A 27,700-nucleotide genomic window follows, 5' to 3' on the forward strand; every position below is an offset into this window, starting at 1 on the left:
TGGTAAGGTATAGTAGGGAATTGGAGTGAGTGACGAAAAGTACACTTCTGTGATTACAATATCATGTGCAATCCCACTCATGATAAAATTCTTTGGGTATACATTCCAAACTAAAGTTTTATATTTGAGAGTTATTTTTATGATAAATGTCATGTCTTCCATTTTACACCATTGTAAAGAAATCGAGTGACCTTGCAGCCATAAAAAAGAATGAGTTCATGTCCTTTGCATGGATGAAGCTGGAAACCATCATTCTCAGCAAACTAACACAGGAACAGAAAACCAAACACTGCATGTTCTCACTCATAAGTGGGAGTTGAACATCGAGAGCACATGGACACAGGGAGGGGAACATCACACACTGGGGCCCGTTGGAGGCTTTGAGGGAATGGGAGGGAGAACATCAGGACAAATACCTAAAGCATGCAGGGCTTAAAATCTAGATGACAGGTTGATGGGTGCAGCAAACCACCATGGCACATGTATACCTGTGTAACAAACCTGCACATTCTGCACATGTATCCCAGTAAAATAAAATTTTAAAAAAAGGAAAAGAAGGTGAGTGACTTACTGTCACCAACCCGATACGTATCCATCCACAGTAGTCAAACTTGGAAAAGCATACTAATTAAGCCAAGGACATTGGTTAAGTCTAAATCAGTTTAAAAACTGAATGGGTACTTCTAGATTCCTAGGATCATTAACGTTTTCATTTTCACATAAAGCATTATACATTGAAAGCAACTGACCAGACGAAATAGATGTTCTGGAGACAGAGGCTTAGGAATGAAATTTAAAAACATACCTGCCCATAGAACAACTGCATCAACTCTGAAGCTTTCTTGCATAACGAGCCCCTTGGGCTTTTTCTCTCAGTTGATTTTTGGAATGGTAGATGCGCTGAACCACTATTTTTAGGGGACCTCCTCAGAGAAACTCCTCCAAATGAGCTTTATAAGTTACTAATGAAGATCAGGAAAAAACAACCACTTTATCACCAGTAGCTACCTCTTACTCTAAGTACGTTTGTAAATGGGCAGGTTCTTCCGGAACCCATAAAGGCGAAACTGCTGCTACAAATGAAATCATTAGTAGTGAAATTTAAACAGAATATTTTTACTCTGCAGAGTTAAGTCTGATCAAAGTGCTTTGAACCTATTTAAATCAGTTCAGTAATTTTAGAAATAATCAACAATTTTTCTCATTGATTTTGTAATCTCCAATAACCCTTTTGTGTATAAATTCTACCGTCTGTTTCCTTTATTCTTACTTAATATTTTCTATTAAAATATCAGGAGGTGACTTTTAAGCAGAAGTTTAAGTTGGAGAATGAGTTTTGAGGTTGATGGAAAAAAGAATTTCAGACTGAGGAAACAGAGAACTGTCTCTAAGTGCTAAAAGATTATAGCTTCTCATCTATTTGCTCTGATATTAGTTTTGTTGTTGTTGCTGTTTTATTGCATACAGGCCATTTTAATGAACTGTGCCATGTATGTCTTGTTTGTAAGATGAAAGCTTGCGGGTTGTTGAAAGAAAACATAAATGATGTGTGGGACAGTCCTGCAATAAGATTTTCAAGACCAAAAAAATCCCATGGAAGGTTTTATTATTATCAGATCATGTGGCTATGCAATTAGATAATCAGATAAGAATAACTGATATTTGTATAGCAGTTAAAATTTTTCCAAGCACTTGCACATCCATTATCTGCTTAGGTGTTCAAATTTGGAAAGATTAAAATTTGTCGTGACAGAATCCTGAAGTGTGTTTAAGAACACACATTCTGAACCCAATCTGCTATTTTGTTTTAACCCCAGGCCCACCAGTAACTGTGAGGGCTCAGTTAATGGATCCCTCAGTTCCCTCGACATCAGTAGGAATGGTTGTACCTTCCTCGTTTAGATGTCATTAAAATTCAATGGGTTAGTAGATAGAAACTGCTCAGGACAGTCCTTGGAGCTTCCTAAATACTCTAAAAAGGTTAACTGGTCATTACTGTCACTGTCATCATCATCTTTGTCATCATCATCTGTGGTCAAATAAATATTAAGATGGCTAGGGCCCAGGTCTGTGGACGTCCAGTCCTGGAATTTTTTCAACACACGTTCAGATACTCCATTAGTGTGGTTGTGACTTATAGAATAACTCGGGAATGCCACATTGTAGACCTCTGGCCTCTTCTGTATTATTACAAAGTATATTCTTTAATTGAAGGTCTGCTGTATTCTGAAGCAGATGTTCAGCTAAAGCAGGTCAATATTAGCAATTCCACATAAAGTCTCTTTAACACTATGCAAACAGAACAAGTGCACATAATCATGGAAACTCTAAAATACTCAGTTAATCTGATCAGAAGAAGCTGGCCATATTGTGTCTGTGTTATATATGTCTGTGTTGATGTGACCTGTAAGTGGGTCTGAGTTTTTAATGCAGAAAAGTAACATTTCAACCTCTATATCTTCTGAGATTGATTTTGTCCCACAAGTAGTGGACAGCGAGTTTCCTGTAGCCAGCACCTGGAATCTGTAAGCAGCAATTCACTGGAGAAGCAACAAAATCTGAGGCATGAAGCTTTCTCCTGGAAACAAGTGGATTTCTGTTTACACAGGACTTTTTCAACCTTAAACTGCTGATACGTATATATGACTTAAAGAAACAGTGCTTTGATGTTAAACAACAGCAACTTTTGGACTTGGAGACAGAAGATAAAGATCCAAGCCTCTTCATGTTACCATATGGGTGATGCTGGCTAACAATTTAACCTCTCTCTGCCTCTGCTTGTACTTCTAGGACAAAAATGAAGATCATGCAGTTTTTTTTTCCCACAGGTTGCTGTGTAGTCTCTAACCAATTCATACATGTGAAAACATATTGAGACATTGGTGTTCCACTAAAGATCCTTGCTTCATATATCTTCTTAGAGTTAATGGGATCAACTTTGTAGTTCCCTTGGAATTTCTTCTCTCTATCCAGTTAAGACTAGTGGATTTTGTTCAGAACAAAGACAGAAAACTGTCTTAAGCATTATCAGTTTATCAGGAAATGGTTTCACCTTCTCTTTCTGGCTCACGGGGTGATTCATTTTGGGAAAACCCTTGGGCTCAGTTCTGAGGACTGTTCCATCACGGAGAAGGGTCAGAATGGTCAAAGAAGCCACTGTGACCCCTCAGGTCAGTGTCTTGAAGGCAAACGGGAGCATGGCTTCCACTCTTTGTGGCCAAGAAGGACATGATGATCCACTGCCGCCCACCGTTCAGATGTCTTCTGGAAATCATTGCATTAAAGATGCAATTTTTGAAGCAGATGTTCTGCTAAAGCATGCAATTTAATGTATTGCATTAAAGATGCAATTTCCCTGGGTGAAATGTTAGGGCCCAGCTTCTTTCTCTTCCTCTACCATTTCTTTCCATATTACCTGTGTCCTTCAGGTCATAGATTCCATAGGTTCAGGACCACAGCCTCATTTTACCTCTAGCCCAAGCAAGGCTTGATATAAAGTCAAAAGTTCCAGAGAAAAAAAAGTCATAATTTAAAGCCCAAAACTATAAATGCTTTTTAAATCCTCAGCAAATTTGTATTTTCTACCTCATTGCACAGTAATATTAATAAAGCTAATCGAAAGTTAGTTACATTTAAATTGTACTTTCATTATAAAGTAATTAAGAATTGTCCTAAAATTTTCACCAGTTTCGTATATTCATATGTCTGTGCTCTCCAAAATTGGAATGAATAAATGAGACTGACTTAAAACCTAGTGAGCAGTGGAAAAACATCATTCTAAAATGCGTACACAGTTTTGGCTATTGTCTTGACTGTTCTGTCCTTGCCAGGTGATATGTCAGTGTTGTAATATTCTGATACATTGCTCATTGTTGCAATTACTTTTGTCAGAGTACATCTAGGTTTCAGTGCTTGAGATGTATGAATACAGTAATGAGATAGAAAATCCTGGTTAGTTTTCATTGAGTACTGATCAAATACACAACTGATTCTATAAAAGGTGAATAGATTTCATTATTCTATCATATGTATTCTGGGAGCAAGTAAACCATATTTTTAATTGAAATTCTTTTGAAAAGGGACTTTACATTGTCATTAGAAGATCCTGTATAGACAGCATTTGTAGGTTTCTGGAGATAATTGTATGAGTCTATTCAGAATATACAAAGTTATCTAACTTGCTAACTACATATTCAAAAAAGTTCGTAAGAGCAATTCCCGCATTCTCTTTGAAGGACAAATAATAAGGAATGCAACTATCTGTTTTAAGATAATGCTAAACTACTTCCATGAAATTAAATATTTTGTTTATGTGTTTATTTTATTTACTTCGTTCTTTTAATATTTCCAAAGGTCTGTGCGCTGTCGTATCTGCTGTAACCTTCTTTTAACTTTAGGATGCATTACTATCTCAAGGGGGAGGAGAGTATAGCCAGTGCAAACCATTATGCCCAGGTAGACTGTACAAAAAAGAAACAGCCAAGAAAGGCTCAGCGGGCAGCCCCCCATTGTCAGATAGAATGGTGACCACCCAGCTGAAAGAGCCTTTGCTTTTCCACCATAGCTCACTCCCACCATTAAGATGTGACCTTCGGAGGGACCAAGGGTAAAGCCCTTAGCCACACTTGTCACTGCCTTCCCAGTGCCCACCTCCTTCTCCTCTGCTTTACGGTTAGTCTCCACTTGCCCAGCCTCCAGAGGCTCTCCCATATCTCAGCCTGCCTGTCACTTGGACCTCAGACATTATTCTTTGACTCCGCTGGGCCTGGCAGCTTCCATAGCAGTGATGGGGACCATATGTTACTGGCACCCAGAATCAAACTCTAAATGCATCTCCCCTCAGAGACTTCCTTATATTCAGTGATTTAATACCATTAGGATGGAATAAATGATTTTTTTTCCAGGCTATTGGAAATGTTACCATCTGGTACATACTGTTTTCTCAGGACTGGTTTTCTTAAAGTAAAAGTAAAAGGATTGCAATTGTACTTTTGTTATACTCTTCATGATGAAGTTGTGGGTGGATGAAAACACTTATTTTCTTGCTTACCTTTTTTCCAGAAACTGCATAGATTCCAAAATAACTGTACTAGTTAATTAGCATTATTCAATATAAAATATTGATGAAATTTTATCTTCATGTTGTTTCAAATGCTGATGAAAAAATATCTTGATGTTGTTTCAAAGTTCTGTCAGAAAATCAGAGGGATTGGGAAGGCTTTAAGTGCCAAAGATTTTATGAACCAATGTTATTTAAAAGAGGATGCATTATTTTTATGAAAGGTGATCCACATCATGTCTCACTCAAAATATAAAGTCATGTTCCATTCTTAAAAAGAAAAAAATAAGGAACTTGTAATCTGCTCATACTTATCAGAAGTGATACTATTGTCTAAAACAGCCAAAGAGAGGGATCAAGAATGATTTAATGGTTATGCTATAGTCTAGATGTGTATTATTACATTCGAATATGTGACTTTGTACTATGGTGCAAAGAAACAGGAGAAAACTTGTTTTGCCAAGTTTTTGCCACTAATACACTCTTCTTACCCCAGCCACTCTCAAACCCACACAATAGAAAACAGCAAGCACATTTACTCTCCTCCATAGTTATTTGATCCCCAAAGAGAGTGTTAAATTTGTTCAAAGAAAATTTGCTGAAAAGAAAATGGGAAAATGCAAGGATCTCATCCAAATAGAATATAAGAAAACAAAACACAATTTCATATGCATTGTTTAATTAAATAAGACCAGAAACTGATTCTTCATCCCTTGTCATATCAGCTATATTTGTGGCATGAATTTGGACACTGTATGTTCTCTTTGTTCTCCTACTGTGCACTGCTGTGATGGTAAAGGTAACCAATCATCAGGGATTATGTGAGGCGACGGTGAATTCCACATTGTACAAAGAGCTATTAATATTTTAAACACTGTCTACCCTTCAGGCACTGAGGTATTATATCACTATTTATACAATAGAATTTGTCAGTGATTGGAAGGTTTCGAGTGTTTTAGCATCTCAATCATTAAGTAGGAGATATAATTATATCAGCGAAATTAACAGGTACCGAAAAGTAGAGTTTTACATTATTTCAAGTGTTTCTGATATTGTCTGATCCCAAAATAACTACTTGATTAACTGATTTGTCTCATAAGAAATGTCTCTATGTAGGTCAGGATGAGATCATTTGAAAAATCTACTCCTTTGAGAACTTTTAAACCACCACCAAAAAAAAAAAAAAAAAAAAAAAATCTCATTTGAGAGCTGGAGTCAAATTATATGGTCATTTTAGTTCTCAGAATTTTAAGCGTGGATGGCTGGAATCATGTGCATGTGATAATTCTAGGCTACTCTCAATAAATAATACATGTCATTTCTGCTTCACTGAGACTGTCACTGACTGTTCTAAATGACTTTCAATGCAGGGCCCAGCCTGCTCTCCCAGAGTGCACTTCAGCTCAATTCCAAACCTGAAGGGTCTTTCCAGTATCCGGCCAGCTACCATAGCAACCAGACCCTGGCCCTGGGGGAAAGCACCCCTTCACAGCTCCCGGCCCGAGGCACACAAGCCCGAGCTGCGGGCCAGAGCTTCAGCCAGGTAGGTACCCGGTGCTGTTTGGTGTCAGTGGACTCCAAGGGGACAGGTGGGGAATGGGCATGCAGTGGATGTGGAGGCCCAGCCTGCCTTTTTGTCTGTGTGTTCCTCAACTTGAGGGAAATGCCCTTTGGTGCTGTGAATGAAGGAAAGAAATAATAAAGTACAATTATAGAGTAATGCTAAGTTACAAACATTTTCTTTAGAAATATCTATGTGTTGTTCAGCTGTACCTGTCTTATATGTGTTTCCCTGTGTGACTATGTCAGTGTCCATCTAGTTAGTCCCTCTATGTCTATATGTGATATCAATTGATACACATTCTGAGTTTGTGAGTGTACTCGGAAAAAAATAGAGTATTGTGTCTCCTAAAAAAAAGCATGGGATTCCTCTTTGGGTTTTTGATATAAATATAAAGAAATATACTATAAATGTGTAATCAGGTAAACAGAACTGTTTGGAAAATAATTGTGATGAGTTTAGGCATAGCTACATTTTGTGAAGTCGGATTTTTAAATGTGCTCTCAATTGTTTCTTTAAGGCATGTGCTTGATCTTACAGTTTCACTGCACAAATACATTAGCTGCAGTTAAAACCAACTCTTGGTAAAAAGAAGCCGCTACCTATCTGGAAATAATTTTTTTTCAAGAAAGATGTAAATGGTGTTATATAGAAGAGAGGAGAGAGAGCATGCTAATATTTTAGTTTTTATAATTTTGAGATACCCACCAGAGTATAATTTTGATCATCCCACCAGAGTTGATTTATTGGAAGGCTATCTTGTTTTAAGCTTATTTTCAACAACATAAGCTCTTTTAACTTCTGTGCTTTTGCTTCTGAAGAATTGAAAGCCCCACACCGTTTTCAGCTGACAAAGTTAGTTTCAGCCCTTTTGCATTTATTGGGCACTGTCTCTTCTAGGAACCCTTCCTCTGAAATGCTCATTATGCACCACTGGCTCTGTGACCCCTGAACCCATCTCTTTTACCAATTTATTGATGTTATCCATCTGTGCATTTCACTAACTAAACTGAAAGCTACTTGAGGACAGGACTTTTTTCATCTTTGTATCAAAAGCTCCTGGCAGGCCACATGGCTTCAAGAAATGAATGCAGAGGTGAGAGGCAAAGAGGGTTAACAGCCTGGTGCAGGCATTACTACGTGCTCATTTATGTGACATTCACATTATTGAAGCAGGAGCTGAAAGTTTATTTGGATTTCCACTACTAACGTTAAATTATTGTGCCAGAAACAATTTTTAAAATATGATTACCTTCTTCAAGAAACATCCTTCTTCATCAGTGGCTTTGTAAGTTTTACCTTCTCACACTGCTGAATGATAGGAATGTGGGTGAGAGGAACTGATAAAACATTCCACTGAGATAAAGGGCCTGTCCCTCCACCCACATTCAAAGTTGCTTTAAAGTTTAATCAGAAAAGGTTACTAAGTCATAAAGACATCAAAGCTCTGTATCTGAAGTCATCAGAGTTATGGTTTGAAGACATCGATAAATGTAAATGTTCAAAGATAAAACTTAAGTTTGAGGCAAATGTTACTGGTAGACTCACTTCCGTGGCAGTGGGTAGAATGCACAAGTCTGAATAATCAAACCAGGAGTTGAAATGTTCTAATTCACTCCACTAACAGAAAGGAAACCATTGTGGAATATCTCATTTATTTAGCTCAGTGGTAGATATTGCTACTATAATTTACTTTAGCTGTGTGCTGAAGTATGAAAGACATGCCTATTGAATATTCTGTAGCGCCTGTGACTTCAATGTAATGTCAGAGAAACGTTCAACAAATAAGCCAGCATTTTCACTCTGCTTTTAGTGTTATAGCCCTGAGAGAAGGGAGGCCACATTCCATTCCAATAATGACACTATTGTTCAGATCCCTGTATTTGAGTGGTGCGATAGTTTTCTTTTCAAAATTCTGATCAGTGTTAAATCTTACTCCTTCAAGCCTAGGTTAATTTTTACAATATCTTGTAACAATAAATTGCTACAAGGCTTAATATAATTCAAACTATGGCTAACAGATGTCAGGCCAAGTGAGTATGGTCAACAATCAGTCAAAACAAAAATATTCTATTTTTTTGTCTAAAAAACTATGTAATTCTAAAGCAAAGCAATGATCTTTTTATCTGGTTCATAAATTTAAATGTAATTTCAAAGGAGTATTATACATGCTCAAAGATTCTAATTCAGTATTTAAAAATCTCTATTCAGCATAATAAATGCTTATTCAGTGATCATCACCAGGATCTACAACAGGCCCTGATGATATGTGTGTAACCTGCATTGCCCCAGCTCATCAACCCAAAAGTCAAGCTGTAAGCCACCCATATTGCCATAAAATATTTGTTCTCTGACATCACTCCAGCTAAAATTCTTTAACATCATTCTTCTGAGACTTTGGATGATTCATGGAGCTGGTCCACAGGAGAGAGAGTGGACTACCCTTCCCATTGGGACTTCAAGGCCATTCTAGAAAGTGACCTGAGCTAACTTATAGATATCCTTTCCCCACTGCCAGCACTCTGCTCAGCTATGCTGCAAGCTCCTGCCCGAGCCTCTAAACAAGTTGTGTAGGTCACCCCTCCACAGACCCCTTCTTCTTCGAGGTCAACCTTCACCTTTGTGTTTCCAGGTTATTCTTTGATGCGTTCAAGACGTTTATCATGTGCCAATTGATGCCATAAGTCTATGTGCATGGGATGGAGAAGTAAAGAAAGTAGACACGATCCCAGTCCTCAAGGAACTTCTATTCTAGCAGCAGGGATGGAGACTCAGAAAATCAGCCCAGCAAATAAGTAAATTGCACAGTACATTAGAAAGTGGTGGTTTCTATGGGAAGGAAATGGATACAGACTAGGGTCAGCAAGATCCAAAGTGCATGGGGGAGTGCAGCATGATAGGGACCTCGAGGAGACGTTTGGGCAAAGACATGGAGAAGAGGAAGGAAGCTATGTGGCCCCCTCTGCACAGCAAATGCAGTGGCCCCGGGATGGGGCAGCCTGGCATGCTGACAGGGCAGCAAGTATGCCAGGGTGGCTACAGTGGGCTGCAGGAGTTGTGAGGTGATGGGAAACCCCACAGTCATTGGTAGGATTCCATTTGTTACCAGGAGTGAAGTCAGGAACCAGTAGAGAATTTCAAGCAGAGGAACAGCATGATCTACCTTATGTGTTAAAAACATTACTCTGTCATATAATAAGTGATATCCTATAGTTAGTTGCATTTAAGTCTGTTTCTTCCTATTAGACTGCCCTGCTGCAAGAGTGAGAATGTTGCAAGACTTGCCTTCATATCCCTCACAGTTGACCCAAGGTTCACCAGATATCCATCAGGTTCTGCCAGCACCAGCCTGTTGTTTTGTAATTATTCTGTGCAGGTTTGTGGGTGGGTAGAAGATAAAGAGTTGGCTATCCTCCAGGTTCTTCCTTCTTCCACTCCCATAAAATTTCCATTGGATTATATCAAATGCTAAATACAAAACTTCTGGCAAAAAGGAGCCAAAAACCAACTCTAAACATGTTAGTTTTGCCCCATGTCCACACATAAAACAGTTTCGCCAAGCATTTTGTCCCTCAAACAAAAAAACTATACAAGAAATATAAAAATATATATCTGTAGACAGAGCACTGACAAAGGAGTACACAAGCCTAAAAATTTCAAAATCTTTGCATATTCTCCAATAGAATTGAACAATGTACACAACCACAATCTTAGGGAAATGACCTGCTTGCTGTAAGAAATTAAGAATTCAATGATAGATCTCTAAAGTAAAACTGAACAGTGGTAGGTGTTCTAGAAAAGCAATACCCTTTTTGAGAAACAAAATTTCCATTTCTTTTTGATCTGGCTTATCTATTTAATGTTGTGCTGACTTTTATGTCTTAAAAGTCCTCATTAATGCTATATCATAATCATAAATACAACATCTGCTCACTTCTTTCAGAAGGAAATGGGTTCATTGTGTTTGGAACATTGCTTATTGGTACACACTCATGCAGGTGGATGTGAAGGCCGAGGGGATGGGGAAGTTGAAGGAGGAGCAAGTTTCCTTTAAGCACTTCTGTCTTGAGTGTTGAATAAAGAGGGTGGTAAAGACAGCTAGTACAATTTCATTCCCATCTGCTTAATTATGAAATAAGTTGTTGTTAGGTAAAACCTGCAGAGAAAAGTTACCAATAAATTTGGAAAACACAAAAATTGCTGAGATATTTTTAACGTAAATGTATACATTATGCAACATTTAGAAGAGAATTCATATTGTTTCACATATTTTCCTTGACATATTTGCAGGAAAGTGACAGAATATTTGTTTTTAAGATAGTTTTAGGATGACTCTCTGTTGTGCATCCCTATTCCTTGCTTTGCTTTCAAATCTTTTCTCTCCATTTTCTCTTTGAGGATAAGTATATTTAGTTTGGTTTCAATAATGGAAACATTTCTTATGGCAGGGAGGGTGTATATGTGTTTTGCTGTAACATTTTCTCTTCTGAGCAAATATTTGGGCTATTGCAGTTATATTAAATGAGCCTCTTGCTGAAATACAGTTCTGTGTAGTATGTTTTTGCCAGTGCTCATGTAGGTTTTAAGAAAGAGTTTCCATCAAGAAATCTCTCCTTACGTATTCTTTAAGATAAATTTATAAGATACTTAAGTCATTGTTTATTTCTTTTCTATTTTCTCTCCACTGGTAGACCACAGAAATGGCCATATGAAATACTTTTCAGAACATTTACTGATAATGATCCTAATCAACTTTCATTAAAGGGAGGTCAAAGGGAAGGAAAAATCAGTACTCAAGGATGCAAAAACCTACGTCACCATGTTTGCACTTGTGACTTAGAGACCTGGGGAAAACGAATCCATGGCCACCGCCTTCTAACTGCACTGGCCAAGACAAAATAATTTGCAAACTTTCTCTCTCTCGCTTTCTCTCTTGTTCGTTCCCTCCCCATCCTCCATAATTTTGGGACCCTTGGGCAGAAAGAAAGCAGTGAGGGTGGTTTCTATTATTGTTTCCAGGGAGATAGTTGCTTTTATGGTCTTTTGGATTGGGATGTTCCCATCTGAGGAAAGGAATTTCTTCCAAGAACCTTGGGTTTTTAGTTACTTAAGTTCAGTTTGTCGTGGACACCACCTTTCAGTGTCAGTGGGATATCACCACCAGGTAAACCCAGCCCTTCTTTCCTCACCAACAGTAATGATGCCAGTGGTGATGACTTCGGGGAAGGTGTATAAACTGTGCATAGACGCTGTCTCTTCTCTTATGTTACACACTAGCTTTTACCAAAACCAGCACCCCTCAAGAGAATCATCACACAAGGCCCTGGATGATTTTATTTAGTTATTGCCAAAATCAAACTTTTCTCACAGTACCAGAGTTTTCTTCCTTTGGAATTAAAGAATGCCATTCCTTTGGAAAATGATTTGAAAAGAAAACTTGTCAACATTGTTTGAGCAATGGTGCACGTGCTCAGGCAAATTCATTACATCCCAGGGAGTAAGTTCAAGGCACACAACTTATGTGGGGAGGTAGATTTGTTTTAACTGCGCTGTATTATAGGAACATTTCATATAGTCCTAAATATGATTGTTTGCATTTTGGAGTTGGTGATTTCTTCATGTTTCCAAGTTGTGAGAGTAAATCGCCTTGTCTGTCTTTGTGCGCAAGCCCAAAGCTCTAGACAAACTTACACTAGGAAAGTGCAACAATTTCTGAAAACTGTTAATCAGCAGCACAGAGCTGGTGTGATTAAGTTACCTTACCAGAGTGCTTTCAGTAGAAACAGACTTCTTTGAAGATGTCATCTTTAAGCCATGCCCTGTTTTTTATTATGCAGGATTGATCCTGCCTTTCTTAACTCACTGAAGGATTACACTTTGTCATTGCTTTTACTTTCTCATGGCCCTGTCACAACTTAAACCACTCTGCATTGAGACATCTTCCTCACACACAAGCTCCAGTGTCTTCCTCCCACATCCCAGTCCATGGCCACATTTGTGTTTTGACTCCTCTGTGGCCCTGGCCCTGTGGCCTGTGCCTTCCTCTGAATGTGCTCCCCAGCTGCACCTGTCATAACCCTGTGCTTGCCTGGGCACACTGCTCCCTGCGGTGACCTTAGGTGCCACCAGCCAATATTATCTGGAAAAGGAAGACATCATTAGCAACTAGGTTTGCCAGTCTGATTGTAATCCCAGGAAAACAGAAAGGGATGAATACAGTGAATGGGGGAGCAGACTGCTGATCCCGTAAAGCTGGACTCAGGGAAGCCACAAAACAAGGGCTCCAGTTCTCCATTCCTGACACTGTCGGCTCGGCTGCCCAGCATCCTGGGCAAATATGCCTCCTGTCCCAGAACTGGGGGCCTTGCTGACAATTTAAGAAAACTTGGCAGGTCTAAATGCATCTTCACAGGACTGCTTATAAATCATGGGCCTGCTTTATAAAATGTGCTTTTGCTTAGTGACAGGGCTTACTCATGATTGGAAGTCAAGATTCCTTAGAGATTACAGGCTGTCAAGTCTCTTGTTAACTGGATATAAGCATTGGGGGGATTTGTTTTGTTTTGTTTGCACTGCCAGATCCCCAGAGAATGAGAACTGAATAAATTTTCAAGTTCTGAGAATTGTCCCCTTATGACTCCTCTGCCATTCCGACTCCCTCCGTAGAAGATTCAGCGTGAAAGAATCTGGAAGCAAATGTCCTCGGCACTAAGACCAGTGCCACTTTCTGGTTGAAAAGTGCCATATTCTCAGGGGCTCCTACTCCCCCAAAGAGCAGTGTCTTCATTGTGAGCCAGACAGTATGCTGTACAACAAAAATACGTCATCGATAGATCTCCAAAATAACATCAAAGTAAAAATACTCCATATAAGGGAATTGTTGAGAGCTCTTTAAAAATAAACTCCTCATTTGAACATGGTATAGACAGGTCGAGCATCCCTTGTTTGAAATGCAGGGGATCAGAAGTGTTTTGGATTTCAGATATTTGGGGGGTGATTTTAGAATACTTGAATATCCGTAATGAGATATCTTGGGGATGGGACCCCCCAAGTCTAAAGACGAAATTCATTTGTATTTCATACGTAACTCATAGCCTGAAGGTTAATTTATATGACATTTTAAATAATATTGTACATGAAACAAAGTTTATATACATTAAACCATCAGGAAGCAAAGGTGTCAGGTGTAGAATTTTCTACTGTGACATTCATGTCAGTGCTCAAAATGTTTGGGATTTTTGGATTTCAGATTTTGGATTTTCAGAGTAGGGATGCCCAGACTGTAGTAGGCTCTTGTTAATGGTTTATTGAGTCAGTGAGTAAATGAATACATCAAACTTGAGTACTGTTAATTAATGGCTGTTGGAATAATGTACATATTCCCTAACTTCCCATTTCAATATTTTTTCTACTGTACTTTGTAAATACATCCTCCCCTTAAACAGTTCTATAAAATAGGTATAAATGCATCTACAATTACACAAGAGGCCTCAATATACCACTAAGTACACACACACACACCATGTAATGTAAAAATTGTGACCCTGAATATATCCTAAATCTGACCCATCTTAAACATATGTATACAGATAAAATAGTTTGTAATAGCTTTGATGAGTTAATGTTCCATATTTTTCTTGAAAAATTTCCCATAAGGGAAACAAGAACTGAACTACACTTAATGTACACCACACTCTGCCTATCAGAAACTGTTTAATCAGAACATCTCCTTGATGGGGTTGTTTGTCTGTGAACATCCTGCTTCCTTGTCCATTTCTCATAAATGGGTTCCTCATTTTGAAGGAGTGGGAAAGATAAATAAAGTTGCCCACTAGTCTGAGACTGATCCAAAGAGCTGAGAATGAAGACAGAGTCAAGAATTGTCTCTGCCAACAGCCTAGATTGTGTGACCAAGGATGGGGTCCAATCTGTTGCAAGTATATCTAAATTTGTTATATCATTATTTTTATTTTCAGAGTCACACATCAATAAAAAATTATTTCAACTGTCTTTGCATGTACACACATTTCCAAATATCCCCAAAGAAGCAGTGTGTTTTTAGTTTAAAAAAGGAAAATGAAACTTTGTTTGAATTCTAACTTTTAAATCAGATTTGCAGCTTTATAGTGCTAACATACTTTTATGGTAGAATTGAACTTTCGTGACACTAGTGAGTGACAAAGAATATAATTCTATATGTGTTGAAATGTGTTTCGATTATTTCTAATGCAATGATGGGTAGTAATAAACTATCCTATGATTGTACAACAGGCTTGAATGACAGCCTCAGGTATCCTTAACTGACAAAGAGTTACTAAATCAAATTCGGTAATGAAAGAAAACATAAGCACAAGGGTGAAAAGAGGCTCCCCTAAATTTTGTTTTTATTTAAATGATGCTACGAAACAAATTCCTCTGTTTAGCCAAAGACTAGTTCTTAGGCATTTATTACTCTAAAAGCCATTGGAATGGAGTATAGCACCTCTGGATTATTTATTGTAAATTGCAGAGGGGCTTAGACAACTGTGCTGTCCAAGAAGGTGGCCGCTAGTCATTTGTGTATGTTTAACTTAATTAAAGTTAAGTGTGTACTAAAGTTCCTCAGCTGATTAGCCACATTTCAAGCTGTCAATCGGCCGGTGTGTTCAGCGGTGCCATATTGAGCAGTACAGATTGGGAACATTCTCTACATTGTAGAAAGCACTGCTGCTAACTCAACCAGTGTAGCTGATGCTCCTGAGAAGGCGCTCTAATTGACGATGGCTTCTTACACAAATGGATTCGGGAGGCTTTTTTGGAATTGCATTTTAGTACATAGTGGACAATACCACTTACTATGTTAAACAGTATATAAAATTTTATTGTTTATAGTTTTCCTTTATTCATGCCAAAATTGTTAGCACAATTTTACCAAGATCCTATAATATCTAAAAGACTTTCCAATTGGTTGCTATAGCTTTTCAAAATGTCTGCAGCTCATGTGGCGGTTCTCAAGGCTTCTACAGATTTGGGGTCCGTTTCAGAAAACATAGGAGACAGTCGTATTCAGCACTTAGTACTCCTGAGACTAGATGTTTTGACAGATTACAAGAAAAATAAAATATTTGTAAAAATTATTAAGGTTTTCACAGGATACGTGTTGCTCTAATATTTAGATATTAGAATGAATCCTGACTTAATATTCTCATTTACATTGGTATGCTTTAGTATTTCTTTAAAATTATGCTATTTGGTAATGGTATCATTGGTGTACTCTAAGGTTGTTTTATTAACGTTACATATCCGAGATATAACAACAAGTTTTTGTTTTGTTGTAAACAGGGAGCAGGGAGTGCTCCTGAAACCTTAGAGAAAGGGTTCTTTCTTCTCATTGTGTTCCTGTGGGAAGGGATTTCAGAAATTTTTGTCGGACGCTTTTCCATCACTTGCCAGCTGTGTTCTGCATGGCTGAGTGTTGCTCAGGCCCCAGTTGATAGGGAACCCCGGTAGAGCTTCAGAAGAAAAATGTCTGCAGCTTAGTGGTAGTTCTCAAAGCAGCAGCATCTGTCTGCTCTGGGAGACTGTTAGAAATGCAGACTCTGGGGCCCACTCCTCACCCTCCAAATCCAAGTGTCTTCGGGAGCGGCATTGGCAAACTTTGACCAGCACCATCATCACCCGGAGTACTGGTTAGAACCCAGATCCTTTGGCCCCTGCCCCGGAGTTTGTTCAGTTTATGATGGGGCTTCCTCTAGAATTTTGTTTGTTAATGCTGAAAAGACCATCCACAATGATGCTGCAGCTGCGGGAACAGGGACCTCCCTTTGAAAACCACTGCTCTAGGGGGGACCTGGGACTCATACTTGGTTGCACAGTGAAATCACCTGCTGAGCTTCCCAAAAAACCTGACCTATGGGTCTCACCTTCAGGGATACTGAATTAAACGGCAATGATAAGTCATGAGTATTGAGGTTTTTTTTAAAGCTCCCCTGGAGATTATAATATACAGCTAGATTTGAGAAACCCAATCTATTTAATACATGTTTCATGCTCAGAGCTGCCACTGGGAGAGAAGCAAAATTGCATCACAGCCACCCCCTGGATGACTCTGGATGAAGCTGGACTGTTTCTCTGGGGTTCAGAGTAAGCACACCCACATCTGTAGTGTTTGTCCCCCATCCTCCACATGTAAGATCTTCACAGCCTTGAGACTAACTTGAGGAACCATTCCACAAATATTCCTGGAGTCTCTGCTAGGAATCAGGCCCTGTTCTAGTTGCTGGGGACACATCATTGAATAAACTCATGAAACTTACATTTTACTTTCACTCTTAAAGTTAAAATAATTGCTTTATGGATTGCATGTGTGTATGAGAATATTTAAAATATATGCACGGTGCAAAAATACATATGCATACACATACACACACTCTGCATAGAGAATGTCTCTCACCAAAGTGTTTATCTACCTCCTATGCCAGGCTACTCCTAATAGAGAATTTTGATGTTGCTCAATTAACTCCCTCAGATCTGCATATGAACTTGACATCCCAGATGAAATTTCGAATGCCTGTGTATGTGCACCAAAAGTGCCCAGTCTGTTATTTGCCAATTGCCATTCCAAAATGGGTAGAGAGGCATAATTGAAACTTTTAATGGCTAGCATCTGTTCAATCTTCTCTTCCTCCCTTCTCTCCATCTCTCTGGAGTCTTCCTCCCCACCCACCTCCCACCCCTCATTTCAAAACCCTCCTTCCTAGCTTCTCTCCAACCCTGTGTGCAATCCTATTCCCTTTTCACACCAGCAGGCTCTCAAAATCCCCTCTGCTCCCCCCGGGAAAGCCTGGAAGATCTGAGACCTCCTGCCCAGAAGTGGTTGACAATGTAGTGTTTTCATTCGAATGCAAATTTGTCTCTGGACAAGATTCAAGGAAAGTGCTTTCCCCTCCAACTGTCTCTCCAGCTCCTCCCCAGCCCTTGTTGTCTTTTGTGTTCTTGTAAATAAATGAGAGGCGAATGGCTTTCAATTTGAAGACACAGCTGCAGGGGGCTCTTAAAGGGAGCTAGAGAGAGAAAGATGCTGAAAGATTGGGCGCCCAGTGTTAAAATCTAGAAAAGGGAGGCTTTTTTAGTGTTCTCATTTCCAATTGCTCTAATTCCTCTAGAAATTTTTTAATGCTGAAAAGACGAAGCAGATTCATTCTGACTTAATATTTTTCCCTCCGTTTAACTTTTCGTTGTCCAAAAAGAAGAATCCACGCGACAATCGCAACAGAATAAACCGTAAGAAGTATGTTTATTCTTGATGCTCTCCAGATAAGTTTGTAACTCGGCCAATCTCGGAGGTAGAAAGTGTATCCAATGAAATGACCTGGGGCAAGGGTGGGGAGTGGGGGGACGGAAAAAGATTTACTGCCCGAATATCTCATTAAAACTAACAGATCGTGATTGCGACCAGGGAGATCATGATTGCCCTGTCGGGGGGCCTTTAAAAATCTTTATGTGACAAATGCGATGCTTCTGCTATTCCCGAAATAACATCGACATGTAAGCAAACACAGGTCTCATTTGTCAAACGTGGCTTCCCTCCAGTAGTCAGCTGGCCTGTGCCAGTGTCAGGACAAGAAATCCGCCCCAGGAGAGTCTAGGGCGCAGGTTCGCGTCCAGTCCTGAGCACAGCTGGGCTCGCAGAGCCGCCGGGCACCCGCGGCATCCCCGGTGTGCCCCTACTCTCGGGGCCGGGCTGGGCCGGGTGGGCCGTGTGGGCCGTGTGCTTCTCCCTCGCTAAGTGCGCGTGTTCTCTCCTCTCCCGGGCACAGGGCACGACCAGCCGCGCCGGCCACCTGGCGGGGCCCGAGCCCGCGCCGCCGCCGCCGCCGCCGCCGCGGGAGCCGTTTGCGCCCAGCCTGGGCAGCGCCTTCCACCTGCCCGACGCGCCGCCTACCGCCGCCGCCGCCGCCGCGCTCTACTACTCCAGCTCCACGCTGCCCGCGCCGCCGCGCGGGGGCTCCCCACTGGCCGCGCCCCAGGGCGGCTCGCCCACCAAGCTGCAGCGCGGCGGCTCGGCCCCCGAGGGCGCCACCTACGCCGCGCCGCGCGGCTCCTCGCCCAAGCAGTCGCCCAGCCGCCTGGCCAAGTCCTACAGCACCAGCTCGCCCATCAACATCGTCGTGTCCTCGGCCGGCCTGTCCCCGATCCGCGTGACCTCGCCCCCCACCGTGCAGTCCACCATCTCCTCCTCGCCCATCCACCAGCTGAGCTCCACCATCGGCACGTACGCCACCCTGTCGCCCACCAAGCGCCTGGTCCACGCGTCCGAGCAGTACAGCAAGCACTCGCAGGAGCTGTATGCCACGGCCACCCTCCAGAGGCCGGGCAGCCTGGCAGGTAAAGGCTCGCTGCCACCTGGCGCGGCTCACCTGGGCGCGTGGCGGGGGCGCGGAGGCAGCAGCCGGCTAGAGCAGAAGCGAAGCCGGGAGCGCTGTCGGCCAGGTTGCAGTAGTGACAGGAGATAGAGAACGCCAGGGCTTCCCTGGAACAAGTCGGTATCTTGCCTACAGTTTGTCAGTGACTTCTCTTGGGGAGTAATGTGGTGTCTCAATCTCTAACACCTGTCTCACTCTCTTCTCTCCTCTCCTCTCTCTGCCCTCGCCCCAATCTAAAGACTAAATCATAAAAGTAATACACATTTAGGAAAGCATTCCATAGACCTGTTGATGGTATCCAGAAAAAAGTAAAACAAGTAACATTTGCAATATTGACAGGGTCACCTTTAGTTTTCTACATGTCTACATTTCATTGTGGAAAAAGTAAGGGATTTTCCCAAATTAGACGTTCAGCTTACATAGTTTTCAATGGTAGTGGGGAAATAACGAATAATGAATTGCCTTGAATTATTACCCGTTTGTTTTGGCTTGAATTTATTTACATCTTTGCTAAATTAGTTATTGGGAAAAGTAACGGACTCTCCCATACCTGCCATTGGATATACTTGGGTCCTAACACTTGGGACAAAGTCAGCAATGATGCAGTCCCTTGAATTTGTACCTGCTTTATTACAGGGAGGGAGGGGCTGGGTTGGGGGAGACAAACCTGCTTTCCTCTGCCAATTTAGAGGAGGTGACATTTCTGTGGTTGTTATGCCCGTCAGCGACCAGGCTGAGCTGGTGCCTCTCTGCTGTTAGCACCATATGCTCAGCTTAAACAAGACACCATGATTGAAAGACTAATGTTTTGTCTTCTGAAACACCTGACAACTAACCCGGATTTATTGTGAATTTTTTTCCCTTATAGAAGTATTTGGTAATTGTGTCACTCTAGTAACAGATGCTGTGCTCATATGCTTCCTTTCTTGACACAAATAGATGACTGTGAAGATAAATAGGATTAAAAAAAAAGGAACTTGTTGCATGCACAAGGCAGGTGGCCAAGGGCTTCTTTAATTCAGCACAGTTAATTGCCAGTGTGGACTGGCCTGGCCTAACAGGATTCAGGCTGGAGTGCCGCTGCCCACAAAATTGTGCTAGCTACATTTACTGAAATGAAAATATTCTCTCACTCACTGCCTCTCTCTCTTAAATAGAATTTTTGAGGTAGACAATTATTAGTGCCAACCAAGTGTGAGTACCAAAATCTTAATGCTGTAGGGACTCAGGAGTAGCGATCTGCTTAGAAAAGGGGGCGGGGGAACATGTACTGAAACTTCATGTATATGATTCTGTAAAATAATTTACCAGATCATGTCAAGAAATGGGAGATGGGTAGAGTTCTTATGGGACTCCATGACACCCTTCTCAGCCATGCCCACCACCATGGAGAAGAGCAGACTGAGGCGCCAGGAGTCCAGGTGGCCTACTACAGGCCATTTCATTTCTTATACTTATCTCATGAAAGAAATCAGGAGTCTTAGCTTCCAGTTCTTCCTCACACAGGTGATATGTGTAGACTTTTGCATGTTCTACTCTATCATTTCAGTAGCAATCGAGAGGGTGACCACATGGCTGAAGATACCTGTGGAGAGGTTAGGGGAGGGTGAATGGAGCTGAATAGAGCCAACAGCTCCTATCATTGTGTCTAAGAAGGGGCTGTAAAAGTACATTGTAAAAATAACTTGTGTTGCACTTGGGTTACACTGTGGCCCAGGTAAGGTATAAGGGACAAACCCTATGCTTCTGAGAGATTAGGAATATTGGAACTCCGAGACCCCCATGCCTTATTTGGTTTGCTTGATACCATTTGAGGTGTTGTGAAGTTGGGAGCTACTTGGTTTGCTAGTTGAAAGAGCACAGTTAGGTCACGATGGCAAAACAGCTTTTGGAATTTCGGGGTTGTGATTTTAGAGATTTGTCACTGATGACTAGGAAGGGTAGATAAAGGATAAGTAGTGACTTTCACTAATTCATCATTCTGTACACACACACACACACACACATACACAGAGTCTCACTCTATTCGTTGCCCAGGCTGGAGTGCAGTGGTGCGATCTTGGTTCACTGCAACATCCACCTCCTGGGTTCAAGCAATTCTCCTGCCTCAGCCTCCCAATAGTGGGATTACAGGCGCCTGCCCCTATACCTAGCTAATTTTTGTATGTTTTGTAGAGACTGGGTTTCACCATGTTGGCCAGGCCAGTCTCAACCTCCTGACCTCAAGTGATCTGCTCGCTTTGGCCTCCCAAAGTGCTGGGATTATAGGCCTGAGCCACCGCACGTGGCCACCTTCGATAATTACCTTTAAGCACCTTTTATGTACTGCCACTGATTTAGATCCCAGGGATGAAGTATCAGCCCAAATCCCTGGCCTTGTTTCAAATGAGGAAGACAGAAAATTATCAAAATACTTTTGATAGATGGCCAGGGAGGGTTCTAATTAGGAAGTGACTTTTTAATATATAATTTCCAACTTTTATTTTAGATTCAGGGGGTACCTCTCTGGGTTTGTTAGCTGGGTATATTGCATGATGCTGAGGTTTGGGGTACAGTTGATCCTGTCACCCAGGTACTGAGCATAGTACCCAGTAGTTTGTTTTTGGGTTTCCAGTGATGCCATTAGTTAGTACACAGTACTTATACAGAAGGTAAGTTTGAATCTGTCCTCACATAGGTGAGTGAGCTGGCCCTATGACTATCTGGGAGAAGGTTTTCTAAGCAGAAGGAACAGCAAATTCAAGGGCTTATAAATGGGGGTGTGTCTGATATGTTTGCTGAGTAGCAAGGAGACCAGGGGGGTTAATCAGAGAGAACAAGAGCAAACACGTGACTTGAGGTCAGTGAGGTGGGAGTGGAAGGCCAAGTCTGAGAGGCCTTGTACTTTACGTATGTTACATAAATAATGTACTTTACATATGTTACATAAATAATTACATACATTACATAAATAATGTAACATATGTAAAGTACCAGCACATTTTCTGGCTCAATAGAAGTTAACTCGTATTAACCTAAGTAATACCTACCATACTACCTTGGGTGTGCAAGGAAGAAGTCATCCATCTTTGCTTCAGACATAGAGCAGGTTTATTGAATCCCAAAACATGTCAGTGTCTGTGTTGGACATATGCAGATAAGTGAGGCATAACCCCTGGTTTCAAGAGACCTACTTTCAGACTGGACACAGGACTGGTCAGTTTTAAACCCAGTGCAGAGTGAAATAGAAGCTAGTTACTATGGGAGCATGCTAGCGGAGCATCTTGCAGTGGGGTTCAGTGTGCACCCGGCATGCTTCCTCGATGAGGTGGTCCCAGAGCAAAGCTGTAAAGGAGCCACTAGAAAAAACAGTAGCCAGAACAAAGTCAGAGTTGAGAGGGTGTGTGTGGGGTGCAGGAAGGCAGGGGAAGATAACCGGCGGCTGAGTGTTTCTTGAGCAAAGACAGAGTGGTAGGAGTGGTGAAACATGAAGGTGCAGAGGGAGGTAAGGCTGCTGCATCCCACCGTAACGGGCTTAGCATTTTATCCGTCCAGCAGACAACTGACATGGTCATCTTTGCTTGTTAGAAACTTTGTTCTGGGAAGTATGTGGAGGCCGAAATTACAAAGGAAAAATGGGCAGGAAATCACTTTGGAAGCCACTGAAATAGTCCTCCACTGCTTCTTAAAGCTCGTTCTCGTTTGTTTTGAAATGGGACAATACAAAAATTATCACTTATAAATGGTTGAGAAAAAAGGCTAGTCAGCGACATAACCTACTTTTTCTGTTTTTTCCTGACCCAAAGTTTGGTTAATTTAAATTTTTTTATAAATTAAGAATTGAATGTATTATTTTAAGAAATCTCATGTAGTCTCCAGCAACTTAATGAGGCAGACATGATTTTTACCCCCATTCTACAGATTTGAAAACTAAAATGTTTGCCCAAACAGCACCCTTGCCCAAAGTTACTTGTCTCGAAATGACAGGGATGTGATTTGAACCTACGTTGCTTTGACCCCAGAATCTCTGTAGTCTTAAATGTACGTGATGCATAGTTAGAGGTAGTATATTTTTGTGTCAGTGGAGAAGAACACGAAGGATGTAGAAATGCAATATAAGTTTTCAGCTTATTTAAGTGACTCATTTTAAAGAAAGTAATAATAATATCTTCAAAAAATTGTCAACATCCTATTGAATGTGCGACTGTAACTTCATCGGTACCAATTTTTGTTCATTTTAACAAAGAAAATAACATAATCCTTTCACTTTGGGGATTTATAGCTAAATTAATCCTATTTTGAAAAGAAATACGAGTTGTAAATATGCATTAAAGTCAAGTCAAACATCAGAAACTTATTTTGAGGTAAAATTGAAATGAATGAAATGGAGACTCTTAACCAATGATTTTCATCAAAATTGACCTAATATGGAGAGGAATTTGGTCAAGGCATGTCTAACTTGTCCCCCATTCAAATGGACCTAAAACTCAGTATTTAGAGTGGATCATGCACTGTAAATACTGAATCTTTACTGTTTAGAGATTTCAGACCCATTCCCTGACTGGTTAAGGCTTCCAGGTACACTTTATATAAGGAAGAAAAAAGAAAAAAAAAGAGTCTAATCCTAGATGAAAGCTTTGCAGTCTCTGCAGTGAGGTTCTCAAAGGAAATGTGAAGTCTACTAGGGTAATGAGTGAGTTTGTTTAGGCCAGGGCTCCTGGGATGGGGTCAAAATGCAACTTGGTATGTGGCTCCTGCTGCTCCTTTCAATTCATTTTGGAAAGCTCATCTTCCTGTGCCGTGGACAAGCATTGCACAGTTCTCATGAACATTCTGCTCACTCTAGTGCTAGATATTTAGATTTTCCCACCATCACTTAAAGTTAAAAAAAAATTCCAATGTAGATTTACTAATTAGAATATGATCAACCTGTGATGTCAATCAACTTTAACCTTATAAAGGTGGTTAAGGCTGATTTGCTGTCAACTGGAGCTTCCAGGGATTCTTTCGAACTAGACCTAACTGGGCACTCTCCTAACGACAGTGACTCATTGCCTTCCCTTCTGGCCATGCCTCGGGACTCCAGCCCCTTCCTCATAAGCATTAGGAACCCAGTGCCTGCGCCGGCTGTCTTTAGAATCAATGTAATATGGGTCTCCCTTCTGCATGGTGCATTCTTGCATCCTACACCCCCACACACTTGGGGAGTGCAGGCTGATTTCCACACACCAACCATCTCCTGCTTCCACCAACAAAGCAGTTATTCAGCCAGCCACTTACCCTCTGGAATTCTAGGACCCCCTGTTATAGTAGGGAATCCACACCTCAGTGGCTTCGTGCAAGCTCATCTCTCTGGAATTCCTCACCTCCCAGGAAGGCAGACATGAAACCTCTTCAGCAAACCTTCCATCCTCTGTACATGCTAAGCCCAGTCTAATAGCGTTCATCGGCCTACAGGTCTGGAACTCACAGAAATGGTAATCAAACATTTCTTTTGTACATTCATTTGATATAACACCTCTATTCAGCTTACCTTCATATCCAGTTTCTATCCAACTGATGTCTAGGTCAAACTGAAGTGGAAACAGTGCAATTTTAACACTCCCATATGGCAAGTTAGTGCCTAAGCCCAGAACTAAGAGTTGGGATGGCTAGGTGGCCCAAAAGGTCTTCCTGGTGTCTTTCATTTTTGTTTCCTTCACAGAAGTTAATACCTACCCTTCTTTTCCTACCTCATAACAGCCTTGTAAATCAAATGGCGGTAAACAGACCCTTTTTTTGTTCTTTGGTAGGAAAGTGGCATCTTTGTATAGAATTCTGTGAAAGCTTTTCTAATATTATTGATATTTATATGATTTTGACTATGCTTTAACTGAGAAAATGTGCCCTAAAAAAATGAAAACTATCTAAGATAATTGTTCAAGATGGCATCCTCTGCCCACTCATTGTTTCCCCTATTTCCCAGACACCTCAAAAAATAAAAGTACAGGAATACAATAGGGAATGAAGTCACAAAAGAGACAAAACACAGAGGCTAGGCGCAGTGGCTCACACCTGTAATCCCAGCACTTTAGGCTGGGGGGGAGGGGCAGATCATGAGGTCAGGAGTTCGAGACCAGCCTGACCAACATGGTGAAACCCTATCTCTACTAAAATACAAAAAATTAGCCAGGTGTGGTGGCACGTACCTGTAATCCCAGCTACTCAGGAGGCTGAGGCAGGAGCATTGCTTGAACCCAGGAGGCAGAGATTGCAGTGAGTCGAGATCATGTCATTGCACTCCAACCTGGGCAACAGAGCAAGCCTCCTTCTCAAAAAAGAGAGAAGGAGAGAGACGAAACCACAGAGACCAGGGTTTGAGTGTCGCCAACAAGCAAGCCAAGTGAAGAATTTCTAGAAAGTAGAGTGACAAGCAATTAAAATATAGGAGTGTTGTCTTTTGAGGATGAGCTGTCTGGATTTTGGAGGTGGGTCAGCTGTCTTCTGTGAATCCCTGAACAGGCCCAAGGATCAGAGCCGAGCTTGAGGGGGTGGGGCTGGGGAGAGATGGGCTGAAGATAGAGGGATTACTTGAAAGTCAGTGTTCAAGACAATTCTAAGTTGGCACCCCCTGACAAACATCTCTCCTACCAAAATGGTGACCCTGTAGCCAGTGCTTACTCTAAGAGGTGTTCTCTTGAAGAAACTTCAAGACTTCTGTTATAGATGCTGGTTTACATTAGATAGTACAGGCGTATGGAGTGGTAAGGAAGTCGGGACTGCTCCTCCAACCCCCACCACTCATTCTGAAGGAAGACTGCCAGTCTGAATGCCCTGCCTTCCCCTCCAGAAATTCTAACTCAAGAATGCACAGTGGCAAATATTGCCCTTGATACTGTGGAAAGAAGCTGTCACTGGGTTTTTCTTTCTCAAATATGATAAATTATCAAAGATTACTGAGGAATTGGAAAGAATTAGTGGCATGAAAAAGAGAGACCAAAATAGAAAATTGATGTAGAAAAGGGAAGTCAGTATTTATTTCTCTTTAGAATAAGAAATACACACACACAGTCACACACACACAGATATATGAACACACACACAAATGCGCGCACACACACACACACACACACAAAGGCATTCATTATTCAGGTCTTAAGCTCAGCTAGTTAGAAGCAGATAATGCCACAGTTTTTTCTATGGCTGAGTCAGGGTCTTAGTCTGTTTGGGTTGCTATAAAAAATATCATAAATTGTGTAACTTACAAACAACAGAGATTTATTTCTCGTAGTTCTGGAGGCTGGAAAGTCCAAAACCAAGGTGGTGGCAGATTCATTGTCCCATGAGGGCCCACTTTTCGGCTCATAGGTGGCCCCTTCTTGCTGTGTCCTCACCTGGCTCTCTCTGGGGTGTAAGGGCACTAATCCCACTCATGACAGGTCCACCCTCATGACCTCATCACCTCCCACAGGCCCCACCTCCTAACACCATCACATTGGGTGTTAGCTTTCAACATAAGAACTGGGGGCCGAGGAGAGCACAAACATTTAGACCCTAGTAGTCAGTTCGCTTGTTGTTATTCACATGACCAAAAACAGTCCCCTTCCCCCAACTTGGAAGCTTTTCTCAGATATGTAATATTTACTGTATGTAGTCAAAACAAATTGACTTTCTGGACTAGAAAGCATCACTAACATCACTAGGGTACCATACCAGTTGGTTGTTTAACAGTATATTCTCTAGATAATGACAACATTTGAAAAAGGAGATGGGAGAATTTTAACTATAGATTGGTTTCATCAGTTTTGTATTGAATTAGAAAATTAATGTTTTAATGAATACAACTGCTATTCAAATGATCATTATATGTACATAACCCAATACATAATTGAACTTTAAAATCTAAGTGCACACACACATATTAAAGCTTTTGAGAGGAAAAGAATCAAAGGAAAATTTTAGTTCTCCTTAGAACTGTTTATTACACAACAGACTTCCTCTCTTCTCCAACTCGTTTTATATATGCTGAATATTATGTTGAATAAAATAATAAAAATTAATAAAATATTGATATAGAGAGGTTATAAAATGTAAGTACAGAGAATTACTGATCTGTGAGGCTGTTTGTCATTTCCTCCCTTTAAATTATGCTGAGAGTTAGGGTGTCTTTTTCTTCTGGAGTTATGACAGAGGTCACTCTGTGAGTGTTGGTGAAAGATACAAAGCAGTAGAAAAATGATATGGGGAGAGTACATTTTAAATTTGCATTTTAGAAGCTAAATGTCTGATTGTTTAAAGGGAATTTGTGCAGCCTACCTATGACTTATCTTACACAATCTGAGGAAAAAGGCCTCTGTTTAGGGTGTTGAGATGTAAAACATCTTAGTTTACATGTTTTTCAAAATATTTGAACCCATTTACAAAGATTACTGCATGTTTAATCCTATTCTTGCCTGTTAAGCTTATTCTTGTTCATACTTGAAAAGTTCATCTGTACCCCGTTGATGGGCAGAAGCCACATAATCAGAAATGAACAGTTAGCTTAGTTCCCACAGCAGTTAGCACTGTGGAAAGCAGAATGGAGACTTCTGGGCTCCCTGAAGCTTCAGCCCACAGGTCTGGCCTGCTTTGCATCTTGATGTAACAACAACAACAACAAAAGTAGATTGGGAGCACCTTGTTCTGGATTTTTTCCATGGAAATATTCATCATGATCCA

General features: G+C 40.9%; 1 protein-coding gene across 4 annotated transcripts in view; it reads left to right on the forward strand.

Annotated features, from left to right (window-relative positions):
- Positions 1-27,700, forward strand: part of LOC105489509 (catenin delta 2) — a 936,482-nt gene that overhangs the window by 508,038 nt on the left and 400,744 nt on the right. For all 4 annotated transcript variants that reach the window (XM_011754343.2, XM_011754340.2, XM_011754341.3 and 1 more), the window contains 2 exons: positions 6,430-6,602; positions 18,419-18,986. In XM_011754343.2, coding sequence (XP_011752645.1) covers positions 6,430-6,602; positions 18,419-18,986 — 741 coding nt within the window. The remainder of the gene's footprint in view (positions 1-6,429; positions 6,603-18,418; positions 18,987-27,700) is intronic.

Source organism: Macaca nemestrina, chromosome 6, assembly GCF_043159975.1.
Source record: "Macaca nemestrina isolate mMacNem1 chromosome 6, mMacNem.hap1, whole genome shotgun sequence".
Classification (NCBI taxonomy): Eukaryota; Metazoa; Chordata; class Mammalia; order Primates; family Cercopithecidae; genus Macaca; species Macaca nemestrina.